The 11,943-nt window shown below is 36.7% G+C and overlaps 2 protein-coding genes across 4 annotated transcripts in view; both read left to right on the top strand.

Moving 5' to 3' along the window:
- Positions 1–362: 362 nt before the first annotated feature.
- Positions 363–2,803, top strand: LOC112513262 (H/ACA ribonucleoprotein complex subunit 3-like protein). Of its 3 annotated transcripts, XM_025119476.1 has the most exons (5): positions 374–443; positions 931–1,000; positions 1,868–1,910; positions 2,257–2,394; positions 2,708–2,803. In XM_025119476.1, exons 2-4 carry the CDS (start codon positions 947–949, stop codon positions 2,352–2,354), a joined length of 195 nt encoding a protein of 64 aa, XP_024975244.1. In that variant the 5' UTR covers positions 374–443; positions 931–946; the 3' UTR covers positions 2,355–2,394; positions 2,708–2,803. The 3 variants fall into 3 exon arrangements, with proteins under 3 accessions (XP_024975242.1, XP_024975244.1, XP_024975243.1); XM_025119474.1 differs by lacking the exon at positions 2,708–2,803 and having other exon boundaries at positions 363–443; positions 2,257–2,695; XM_025119475.1 differs by lacking the exon at positions 2,708–2,803 and having other exon boundaries at positions 375–443; positions 928–1,000; positions 2,257–2,695.
- A 1,644-nt stretch (positions 2,804–4,447) lies between these two features.
- Positions 4,448–11,943, top strand: part of LOC112513514 (dolichyl-diphosphooligosaccharide--protein glycosyltransferase subunit 2-like) — a 16,242-nt gene continuing 8,746 nt past the window's right edge. The window contains exons 1-12 of the mRNA XM_025119801.1: positions 4,448–4,532; positions 4,621–4,766; positions 6,093–6,285; positions 6,363–6,452; positions 7,223–7,285; positions 7,416–7,485; positions 8,027–8,091; positions 8,167–8,221; positions 8,816–8,940; positions 9,037–9,152; positions 9,307–9,376; positions 10,302–10,403. Coding sequence (XP_024975569.1) covers positions 4,624–4,766; positions 6,093–6,285; positions 6,363–6,452; positions 7,223–7,285; positions 7,416–7,485; positions 8,027–8,091; positions 8,167–8,221; positions 8,816–8,940; positions 9,037–9,152; positions 9,307–9,376; positions 10,302–10,403 — 1,092 coding nt within the window. The 5' untranslated portion in view covers positions 4,448–4,532; positions 4,621–4,623. The remainder of the gene's footprint in view (positions 4,533–4,620; positions 4,767–6,092; positions 6,286–6,362; positions 6,453–7,222; positions 7,286–7,415; positions 7,486–8,026; positions 8,092–8,166; positions 8,222–8,815; positions 8,941–9,036; positions 9,153–9,306; positions 9,377–10,301; positions 10,404–11,943) is intronic.

The raw sequence follows: 11,943 nt of genomic DNA, 5'->3' as shown, positions 1-11,943 counted from the left end.
TTCGTAAAATGTAAATTAGGCGCACTTAGCAAATAATATGGGAAATTAGAATTGGGATGTTACAATTACCATCCTCGATAAAGCTCTGAATACGTCCCCGATCCTCGCCCTGTCTACGATAAGAAGTCCACATACTCGGCTTTGAAAATTTCGGTTTTCAAATTTCACCACTRGTTTCGGTTTTTCTGTTGCCATCCCTAAATTGAGAGGGAAAAAAATTTTGTTTTGTACAACAAACTTTGGGGGTTAGTTTGTAATAATCAAAGAAACGAGGAATAAAAAGTTGAATAAAGCCAAAGTATAGGGTCACAGTCTTCAAATATCTACAGACTATAAATCTATAAACCCTAAAATTCCAGAGAGAAACCCTAGCATTATCCCGTTGCAGCCAGAAGCCATTTTTTCCGGCGGTCACCGTTCTTCTCCGGCCAGTGTTATCCAAGGTATTTGTTTGCTCGATTTTCGTGCTTATTGGTTGCCTGCATCATATGTGTGTGTTTGATTTCTACCTCTCAATCGAAGCTTAAATGCTTTAATTATTTGAACGCGTATAAAACCTTAATAAATTTTTGTTAACTTATTCTATATCGCATTGATCGTGCGTTAGGTTTTCATCAATTCGTTAGTTGCTGAATTAACAGCAGTGTGTTATCAATTTGGTAAAGGATGAAGACCATCGTTTAGTCTCCTTTTCATCGTTATGTTTAAATTTCCCTTTGTAGCTTTGTTCAATATAAAGAGCTACAGATTGATTGGGATGCGGAGTGGTGCATTTCGACTTTAAAATTGATATGTATTCTGAAGGGTTTTGGTATTACGTCTAGACTAATCCCTGCAAATTGTGACGAGAAGACATCAGCCCACATAAACTAACTGTCAGTTGTTTGGAAGTCTTATCAATGCCATTAACCTTATTGCTTGTTTTAGCAGTTTGTTCAGAGCCGAAATGTATCTCCAATTTTACATAAACGAAAACGGTGACAAAGTTTACACCACCAAGGTTCGTCTTTTTAAGCATTCATGTAATTAAACATCACTAATTGTATGCATTCTTTCGTTTATAAATGTCTTTGATAGTAACCCCTTGGGGTAGCTTAAACCTTAAGATATCGAGGGCTTGTTTGTTAGCAGCTTAATGAGCTTAATGGCACTCACAATTTATTCGGTCAATATACATGATTGTTTGATATTGGTCTAATAATATAGAAAGTGACTTATTCAGTAAGCCTGTAGGAAGGTGTTTTTCTGCCTTTTTGCAGAAAGCCAAGTTTTTTCCAAAATTGCCCCTCCCATTTAAAACACACGATCCTTCCATTTATGAAAAACACTCCCAAACAAAAACCTTTACAATCTGTACAGACAGATTAATCCATACATGATTTAATGGAAAACCAACCAAACATCCCCTGAGTTTGTTCTCTAGTGGTTACCAGTTCGAGTTTTCTCATGCCAATGGAGGTTTACATGGCGGTTAACTTCATGGCCCCCATGGGATTAGTCTAGGTATGTCCAAGTTGGTTCGGACACCCACGGCTATAAAAAAAATCTCTAGTGGGTACCCTTGGTTGTATATCTAGAATATGGAAGACGTTTATAGTACCCAAGACTTGCTTGCATATCATAGGTTTCAAGATATGGAATGTGTATTCACTCTACAATAGCTACTTACATTCCAAATGCGGGATTGGAATGGAATCGAATTCCAAATTCCACTAAATCCCACAAAATCCCGCAGACCAGACGGGCCCTAAATACACCTACTACAATTGATATATACTTGATCAAATGTTTGTTTTGGAGTTTGTCAGTCGATCATGTAAATTATCTGGAATCAATTGGTTTACGTGTGGTCTTTGTCGATTTGCAGAAAGAATCACCACTTGGGTTGGCCACACAATCTGCTCATCCTGGTACGTTACTCGTGTAATACAATCCACTATATTTCTTCGTCTTACAAACAAAATATAGTTTTTTGTGCCATCCGTCTTTTAACTTGTCATTCATGGAGATGGGTTATAAAAGGGTATTTTGGTTATTTATCATTATTTCATTCCAATTTTGAAGCTATATTCTGTGAACCAAAAAGATAGATTACAATTCTTTTGAAAGATTCCATTCCAATTCCTAAATTACGTGTTGTTCAAACATGATCAAATTCCATTCCAATTCCATTGACATATATCATTCCTTCAAGTGTAAGAGCTTCGGTTGAGATTATAACGAGTTCACGTGGTGTAACTTATTCTTCATTTGCAGCTCGTTTTTCACCAGATGACAAGTTCTCACGGCAACGAGTTCTGTTGAAGAAGCGATTCGGATTGCTGCCAACGCAAAAACCAGCCAAGAAGTATTGAGCAACTTTCTGATGGCTCTACTTTTAGAAACTATGGTCATGTAAGTTTAGTTGCTGCAACCCCACTTTAAGTTGTACCCGATTGTTTTCATTCACATGGTCGGAATCTAGAAAATGGTAAAAATGCTACTGTTAGAGTGTAGTTTTATAAGAGAATGCTGGAAATTTATGGTGTGGAAATTTATGGTTAGGTTTTGCCAAGAAAACCCCAAGTGATCAACTTGGTTTCATTTTAAAGACTCCATTGTTGCACTTATTGCTGTGAAATATGCTGCTTGTTGGACATGGAGTTTTTAAATTTTCGGCGGTTAAAAAAGTACGTTGAAATGGCGTTTATATTCTCGTGTTTTGTAGAATGTGGTAAGTGAATGGACCAAAGTATATTGGGTCCTCACACAGGGGTCGATGTTCACTTACCTTATCGGATAACATTCTCGGCCATCAAAATGGATTGTTGGTAATGTCTTCTACCCGGTGAGTGCTTGCTAGATAAAAATCTTCTGCCTACCAAGTAAGATTTTTATTCTATGCTATGCCTCTTACCGGATAAGAATCTCAGTTCTTGCCATGTCATCCAGTAAGGTAAGTGACATCAGGTAAGTGTTTAGTAAATGGCCAATAAGTTCGTATCTTGTAAATTCTGGCACTGATCAGAAAGAAGTATGGTTGGCGTCATCTGGGTTTGAACCTGTGACGTTCAATTACAGTGACCTGTTTTCAGTAAGGTGTTTGGTTCGTTTCGGAAAATGGGAACTCGAGTAGAAATATGTATCACGAGCAATATATGATTGATTGCGTTGTGTAACACCAAACACCGTTAATGATTTATGTTACCATTTTCAAACCTAAATCGTACACCGTCAACGAATGTCATTTCTATTCCAAAAGTACAGTGCATTACGGGAAAATGAGATGTGATTGTTATCAACGATAATTGACGAGTGACGTGATAATACGATTTTATGGCGTCGGCAGGGGCGGACCCACTATGTTGCATTCGGTGGTATCGATAGGGTCGTCAAATATGTCTTCATTTTATCTTGTTGGGTGTAATCATATCTTTCTTGAGCATCTCTTGGTATAATTTGTATTTTTTTTTGTTTTTAATTTCAAATTTATTATGTTTCTAAAATATTTTGAGGATCTTACATATGAAATTCCATAAACTAACAACAGACCAATAATTATTTTGTAAAAAACATCTGTAATTTTGCTTTGTATACTCCCTCCATTGCAATATAAATGTTYACGATGACTTAGTTTTAGAAATTTGTAATCATTACATTTTTTAAYTGATAAAATGATAATTTTTAYTCTTGATTATAGAGAGATAATTGCTCTTCGTCTCATAATTATAGGTATAATAGAAAATTGGACATTTACTTTTGAAAGTTGATACTTATTTTGAGGCAAACTGAAATAGTAACGTAGACATTTATTTTGAAAAGTATTGCAAGAATAATATATTGGACAAAAATAGAAATACATACCTATTTTCTATTTTCGAAAGGCAGCAACATTGGGCATACTTTTAGGGGTTGTTTACCTCTGAATAGTTTTATTAAGAGACAATATCTGAATCGTTAAAAGATGAATCTTATTTGGTTAAAGAAAATGTCTGTTTTTTTAATGTTTTAAAACCCTCTGAATGATTTTGTATCATGGATCTCTCTTAACCATTCGGCGTCCTAATCTCATTGTAAATAGTTATCAAACAATTATATTTCATTTTGCATTATATCATGAGAACCTCTTAATCATTTTGACCACTTAAACATTCTTTGGAAGTGTATGTTTATTTTAAATAAAAAAAAATTGTTTCAAAATAAAACCAACTTTCATTTGATTCCTATATTGCATAAAACGTGAAACCATAAGTTATTATTTTGTCCTATATCAYACAAAACATGAAAACGTGAATTTTATCCCGTCCTATCTTATCTTATCCATGTATCAAACACAACCTAATAAATGTAACTAAACGAACATATAAGATCGAAATTTCCCTTTCTACGTGAGGTCAACTTGGTCCCCAGGCAGGGGCAAAATGGAAAATTACTCGGTCTTCTGTGTTAAAACTTAAAACCCATAAGAGGGGTAGGGGAAGACTCCAGTTTCCACGTTCAACTGGGGTTCGCATGCTCACACTCTCCCGATTACTTCACCGGCGATCAAATTCGTACGATCGCAATTTCAAATGCCTCAATCATATTCTTCCTTTCAGATTTCACTGATTTCGTTTCTAATTTYTYTTTTTTTTTTTGCAGGCAATGGCGAGGAAATTAGGATTTGCTTTCTTACTACTAGCAGCAGCGTCGATCTGTGARGCTGCCGTGATATTTAACCCGATCTCTGAAGCTCACCGGTCTGCGGCATTGGAACTGTTTTCCCCTGCCGCAGGGGAGTTTTCGAGGTACACCTAAACCCTTATGAAACCTCCGTATCTTTTATTGGTTCATATGTCTGTACTTAATTGGTTTAGGAATTTTCTGGTGAAAATTTCGGTCACACCTAGGGCTGCATATGGGTTGGCTTGGTCGAATTGAAATTCTGGGACATTATTGTACAATCTAGCTAAAGCGATTGTGATTACACTTCAAATGAAGTAAAATCAAAATGAGAACATAATAAAAAGGCTAGCAAACTAAAAAAAAGAGMTGAAGGTTCATACGAATAAGAAAATAAAAGTACGTTGAAATTATAATATAATTTTGAATATAGCTAATTACCGGTTGGTCTAATGCCTAATGCCTAATGTCTAATGTATATGTATTATTCAAGGACTTAACAATCGTATTAAATCCATAGTGTAACAGACTTTGGGTTGGGTTCAAAGTACCCTAACCCAATTCCAACCCAATAGATGCGTTTTGGCCTAATTTTGTATTAACTATTTGTYGGGTTACCTCGGATTTAGTTTTTTGGGTTTTTTCGGATTGGGTTGGCCAGGTTGGTAGGTTTTTTTTAGCATCCTTAGACCCACACTAATGCTCATTTGATGCGATTATGTGGTTGTGTAGTGTTAACTTAATTATTGATTGAACTATAGTGGCTGTAAAATCACTATGTAGATTTGTTATCTGTATATGCATTCAAGACCATCTTTCGGCTGAAGAAAGGAGAAATAATAATGCAACTATGCAATTCGTCTCTTTGAAGTGAAGAAGTGAAGAAATTGAGCAAACGTTATGTATAAATTTGTTTTTAGTTATTTTTGCCTTCATTGTTKCTCCGTTATGTAACGAATTTTGAGGAATACTTAGCTGGTTGATGAACAAACAAAYAATACACCTCATTTGGTCTTTAGAGCGTGTTCTATGTCATCTAGTCAAGTAGCAAGAAAGCAAATCCTAATTTTCTTGCCATTGTCTGCAAAAACCGATAAACTACAAGCGAAATCAGTGAAATCTAAACCGAATAATATGATTGAGGCATTTGAAATTGCTATCGTACGAATTTGATCATGGATGAAGTTATCAGGAGAGTGAGCGTGTGATGCCATTTGAATGTGGAAGCTGGAGTTATCCYCTACCCCTGATATAGACGTTCAAGGGGTGTGCAAGTATCCGACTGCTTAAAGAAGTCATATATCAAAGCTTATATAACGGACACATGTACCTCATWTGTTTTTTCAGAGCGTTTTCTATATCATCTGTCAAATAAATACTGATGCATATATAATGGAAACTGAATTGTTGATATATCACCTAGACATCTGATTAGGTTTTCTTTGCTTCAGCTTAGAAGACGCATTCGAAGCTTTAAGGACATTTGAGGTCCTTGGAATCGAAACAGAGCCTGATCTAAAGGATTCCACTTGTAAATCTGTGGTGGATACTCTTTCTTCGGGGTCATCGAACTCGACGGATCTTTATCATGCATTACGAGTTAGTTCGCTATTAAAATGCAAGATTAGWAAAGGAGATTTAACGGTACACCTAATTTTACATCCATGTGTATTACACAATTTCAATTGTAAATGTTAGGAATCTAACTTTTACATCTTTAGGGTGTTGCATCAAGGCTTAAAGACTCCGTCAAAGATGCAAAGTTGCTTCTAGATTTTTATTATTCAATAGGAGGTTTGATACTAATCAAGGTACGTAGTCTTTGGAACAAATTCAATAACTTCTTTCTTAGTTTTGCATYAGTTATCGACCATCTTTTCATGTTTACTAGTAATTATTAATTAGTACAAAGTTTCTTTTGATATATTGTGAGATCCCACATCGGTTGGGGAGGGAACAATGGTTGCCTTATAAGGGACCKRATATCTCCTCTATTAGACGCGTTTTTAAAACCGTGAGTCCAGGTGTGGATAAAACGGACAATAYCTGCTATGGTCGGCCGGGGATGTTACAAATTGTATARAGGGCCATAAACCAAATTGGTGTGCCAGCYAGGACGTTGGGCTCCCTAGGGRGGATGGATTGTGAGGTCCCACATCGGTTGAGGACGGGAACAAAGGTTGCCATATAAACGCGTTTTAAAACCGTGAGTCTAGGTGGGTAAAGCGGACAATATCTGGTATGGTTGGTCGGGGATGTTACAAATTGTATCAGGGCCGGAAACCGAATTGGTGTGCCCGCCAGGATGTTGGGCTCCCTGGGGGGGTGGATTGTGAGATCCCACATYGGTTGAGGAGGGGAACAAAGGTTGCCTTATAAACGCATTTTAAAACCGTGAGTCCAGGTGGGTAAAGCGGACAATATCTAGTATGGTTGGTCGAGGATGTTACATATATTGATGCCAATCATCTGTAACAWTCCCAGGAAATTCCTCTATTAAGCTACCCTTGTAGTTACAGATCACTCTGCTAATCCGCTGTCACTTTTTACTTCACATGATTTYTTTTTATTAATCATGCAGGATCAAACTTCTGAAGTTGACGTACTTCTTGCGGATGCTGATGGAATTTTTCGATCTGTAAAGGTTTGTTACCTATTTATGTGTTCTAGAAATTTTTAGAGCATTCCCTCCTTTTAACATATCCCGAATTTGCCTGTTACTTTTTTTCAAGTAAATGTCTGGAGACTGAGTCGACATTGCATGTTCTTGTTAGGCTCTCGGCCAAAGTGATGGAAGGTGGCGTTATAGTTCTAACGATCCCGAATCAAGTACTTTTGCTGCAGGTAAGCTTTTTTCACCTGGCGAKACTACTATCTTAAGGGCTGTTTGGTTGGTTTTCCATCAAGTCATGTATGGATAAATCTGTCTGTGTCGATTAATCTATCTGTATAGATTGGAAAGATTTTCGTTTGGGAGGGTTTTTTCTTAGATGGAATGGGCGTGTTTTTTAATTGGGAATGACAAGCTTAGAAAAAACTTGACTTTCTGCATAAAGCTCCTCCCTAGAAGCTTACTGAATAAGCCATTTTCTATATCATTAAACCACTACCWAACAGTCATGAAAGAGCTGGTCGGATAAGCTGTGAGTCCTATTAAGCTCAATAAGCTGCTAACGAACAGGCCCTCACAGTTGTTCTGATCCTTRATTTTATCAAATGAGATGTATGTTACCTTTTATTATTGTCAGGCTGTCAAGAGTCTTTTGCACTTGCCGTTAGTCTTTGGAGGGTCGTTTTATTTGATATGATACTGCACTTGCTGTTAGTCTTTGGAGGGTCGTTTTTATTTGATATGATACTGACGTAATATGCTTATTTGACTCAGGAGTAGCACTTGAGACACTTTCTGGGATTATTACTTTGACGTCTTCTGAAATTGATGGAAATCTGGTAATTAAATTTCATGTTTTTAACTTAATGCATACCGGCTCTTATTTTGGCTTAATTATCGTGTACTTCTGGCAGATTGATACCCTGAAAAATGATGTCATGAAGCTACTCCACAATATTGATAAATATGGTTAGTACATGAGAATTGTCTTCACTTTTCAGCCCTTTCAAGAAACTTGGATATTGATCGTTAGATTGAAATTGTTCTATACTATGGCACCTTTTGTAGCCATGCCTGCTGTACTCCTGTTTCTTCCACCACCTCATTTAAATGACAATTATTCCTATCTTTATACTCTGATTTCCATATTCTACAATCTTCTATGTATCTATCCAAATTAGGAAAAACCTTGTTTAATCTCTTAGCACTTGATATATCATAATWGGAGGGAGTTTCAAATACTAACTATGTAAATGTTACAAACCATACAAACCTTATATTAGRAAACAATTGAGATATTTATGGAAGATGATCAGGGTTCATTCATTATGRTMGARATATTTATGGAAGATGATAGAGTTCATGTATTATGATAATTAATTTAGATTAGGAAACAACCAAATATTCATTAGGCTAGATGGACGGTTAAAATTGTGTTGTAGGGTTTGTATTTGAAACTCCCTCATCATAATAGATGATTAAAAGGTATAATTTTTCCTTGAAGTATGATTGTACYGGCTAATTATTGTATAGATGACTCCTATTTTTTCTACAACTTTGCAGATGATGGGGCCTACTACTTCGTTGACCAACTTCTTGGTGCAAGTGGACATCAAGGYCCTCTTTCAGCTACCTCATCAGTTGTTCGTGGACTGACAACTTTTGCTTCCACTTCCGGAAGTCTTAATGTGCGACACAGTCTTGTTATGCTGCTACATGCCACCTTTGTTTCCCGAATGATTATTTTTACCCTTCGTTTTTAATGTTTGTTTGATGTTTTTCAGATACCAGGGGACAAGATATTGGGATTGGCAAGATTTTTTCTTGGCATTGGAATCCCTGGCARTGGAAAGGATTTGTATTACCAAATTGATGCTTTAGCTTGCTTAGATAACAACAGGCAAGTGATTTTGTGATMTTTGGATGTTGCCCCCATTAATATTTGAGTTCATTGACATTTTTGTTTACGGGATGTGAAAAAAGTGAGAGGCATTGTGTATGGAATCTTGTTCACCTACTGTTTATAACAAGACAGGTAGAATTTTATGGTGCAGGGTATCGGTTCCTCTCATTTTGTCACTTCCAGCCAGGGTCCTTTCGGTTACCAGCCAAGAGAAACTTAAGGTGTGCTCATTTGGTTGGACCTATTTGATTGTGTTTCATATTTTTACGTCAAGATTACTGCTATTAWACTGTAAGAAGCACTACAAAAAAAGAGGTTTTTTAGGACGCCTAAAATGTCTAAGCGTCTTAATCAATTACTTTATAGGACTTTACGTTTATAGGACCAAACCAAAAAGCGTCTTATCTGAAAGCGTTACAATAGGTTATATGATGCTTTTAGGCATTTTAACAAGTTTTTTAGGATGCTTTTAAAATAAAGTGTCGTATTAGCTATTTTATACGACACTATTTGAAAAAGTGTCCTATAAACACAATTGTCCTATAAAAAGATGGGTTTATACGACACTTATCAAAAGTGTCCTATAAAGTAGCTAATAGGACCCTTTATTTTAAAAGCSTYCTAAAAAAACTTGTTAAAACTCCCAAAAGYGTCCTATAAACCTATTGTAAYGCTTTTAGRTAGGACGCATAWTAGTTTGGTCCTGTAAACTTAAGTTCGATAMAGTATTAATTAGGACGCTTGGACGTTCTAGGCGTCCTATAAAGCCAATTTTGTTGTAGTGAAGTGTGATGATAAGCATCTTAACTTGTAAAGATTACTAGTATGAAAGCATGAAGCAATCTTAAATGGATTTTGACGTAAAATGTTGTGTTGCAACCTGCTATAATGATGGATGGCTTGTGAATTGTGATTCAACATCATCACAATGAGGGTTTAGGGATAACTTTTCTCTTACTTGCTTCTTAACATCAGCATATTATTACAAGCACAATTAAACACCATTATAAGTGTTGATTAATTTCAGCATCCAACTCTTTCTTGCGGTCATTCTTTTTGACCCTCAATTACAAAATTTTGTAAAGGAACTTGTTCATTTTGGGATTAAGGTTCTAGATTGTCACTTATCCTGGGTTTTGCTTACAGGTCAAGGTGACCACTGTGCTGGGATCTACCGCACCTCCTTCATCAGTAAAACTCATGCAAGTTTTCGGCTCTGGATCAAAGGATGCTTCGATCATTAAACAGGTGCACTATGAAACTATTGTTACTCGCCAAATCTTTGCTGATATATGGTAGTGCAATTATGATGTGCTCGTGGTCCGGTTTGGGCAGTTTAATCCCCCAAACCACAAACCAAACCGCAATGGCGGATTAGGAAATTTTCTAGACTGAGCGSTTTGGCAGTGACCAAACTGATCAAACTGGACCACAAAAGGCGGTCTGGTCTGACCGTTTTAGGCGGATTGGGCCTCTTATGGGCTTTAAACTCAAAAAAACATAACATTGATATTTAAAATGAAATTTCTACCAATATAACATTATTAAAAAAATAGGTCTCCAAATTATTAAAGATACATCTATCTCTATCACTGAAAAACATTGAGCARGTTGAAAAAGGTTAAACAAGTCCACTAACAATAGCTGGAATTTTGGACAAATATTGAGCAAGTCGAATGACGATTTGGAATTTTGGATTTGATTTTTGACGGAATTCGTAATTTTGCCAATTTAGATGACGCGATCAATTGCGAAGTGGAAACTAAAACGTAATGTCTTCGATGAACTTTTTTTAATTGGGCGATAAAGTTGAGCCTATATCATGAAAAYTGAATATAATTAATATATTTGTATCTTTTGGCCGTAGGTTCGGTCCACACTGCTTAAAAAAAGTTCAAACCGCAGACCGGACCGAGCGGTTTGGCTATTTTTCAGACCTGACCGACTGCCAGATCACTYAAACCGCCAAAAACGGTCCGGTTTGACTTGGTTCGACCGGTTTTAGAAGTCCAACGGTTTTTTGAAYACCCTTATAATATGTGTTAGAAGAAAAAAAATCAAGAAACAGAAACCAAATTCGATGATTCTTTATTGCTGCAAAGAGGGTCTTTAAATAGCCAAAGCTACAACTAAAACAAGCTAAAAAACAGAAAAAAAAAAACTTCTAAGCTCCTAAAGAATAGGATTATTCAYAAAACAGAAAAGACCAAGTAAAAGGACTGCACGTGGACTTTTACTTCTTCACACCCTCCCTTAAACTAGACTGAGGTTCTTCAGCTAGCTTACTCCTGATTGAACATACTCCAAGCTTTTTTCTTAACTTCTCAAAAACTTCACGACTCAGAGGCKTGGTGAGAATGTCCGCAACTTGCTCTCRTGTTCCACAGTGTTCCAATTGAACAACTTCATCCTTAACTAAATCACGCAAGAAGTGGAAACGGACTCTTATGTGCTTGCACCTTCCATGAAACACCGGATTTTTTGATAGCTTAATGGTGGAGGTGTTGTCACAATTTATAATTGTACTCTTGCTATTCTTCAGCCCCAGTTCTTCAAGTACTCCTCTGACCCAAATGACTTGACAAGCACATGTTGCAACTGCAACATACTCCGCTTCGGTGGTCGAGAGAGTAACAATGTCTTGCTTCTTCGATGACCACGCTATTGCCCCATTGTCCCATAAGAACACATAACCAGAAGTGCTCTTGCTATTGTTGCTGTCCCCTGCAAAGTCGCTATCTGTGAACACTTCCAGCTTTCCTTCTCCATATTTGTACCAAATGCCAAA

This window comes from Cynara cardunculus (assembly GCF_001531365.2).
Source record: "Cynara cardunculus var. scolymus isolate 2C chromosome LG 5, CcrdV1, whole genome shotgun sequence".
NCBI classification, from domain to species: Eukaryota; Viridiplantae; Streptophyta; class Magnoliopsida; order Asterales; family Asteraceae; genus Cynara; species Cynara cardunculus.
Note: the sequence above shows the minus strand (reverse complement) of the source record. Positions and strands in the feature narration are given on the sequence as shown.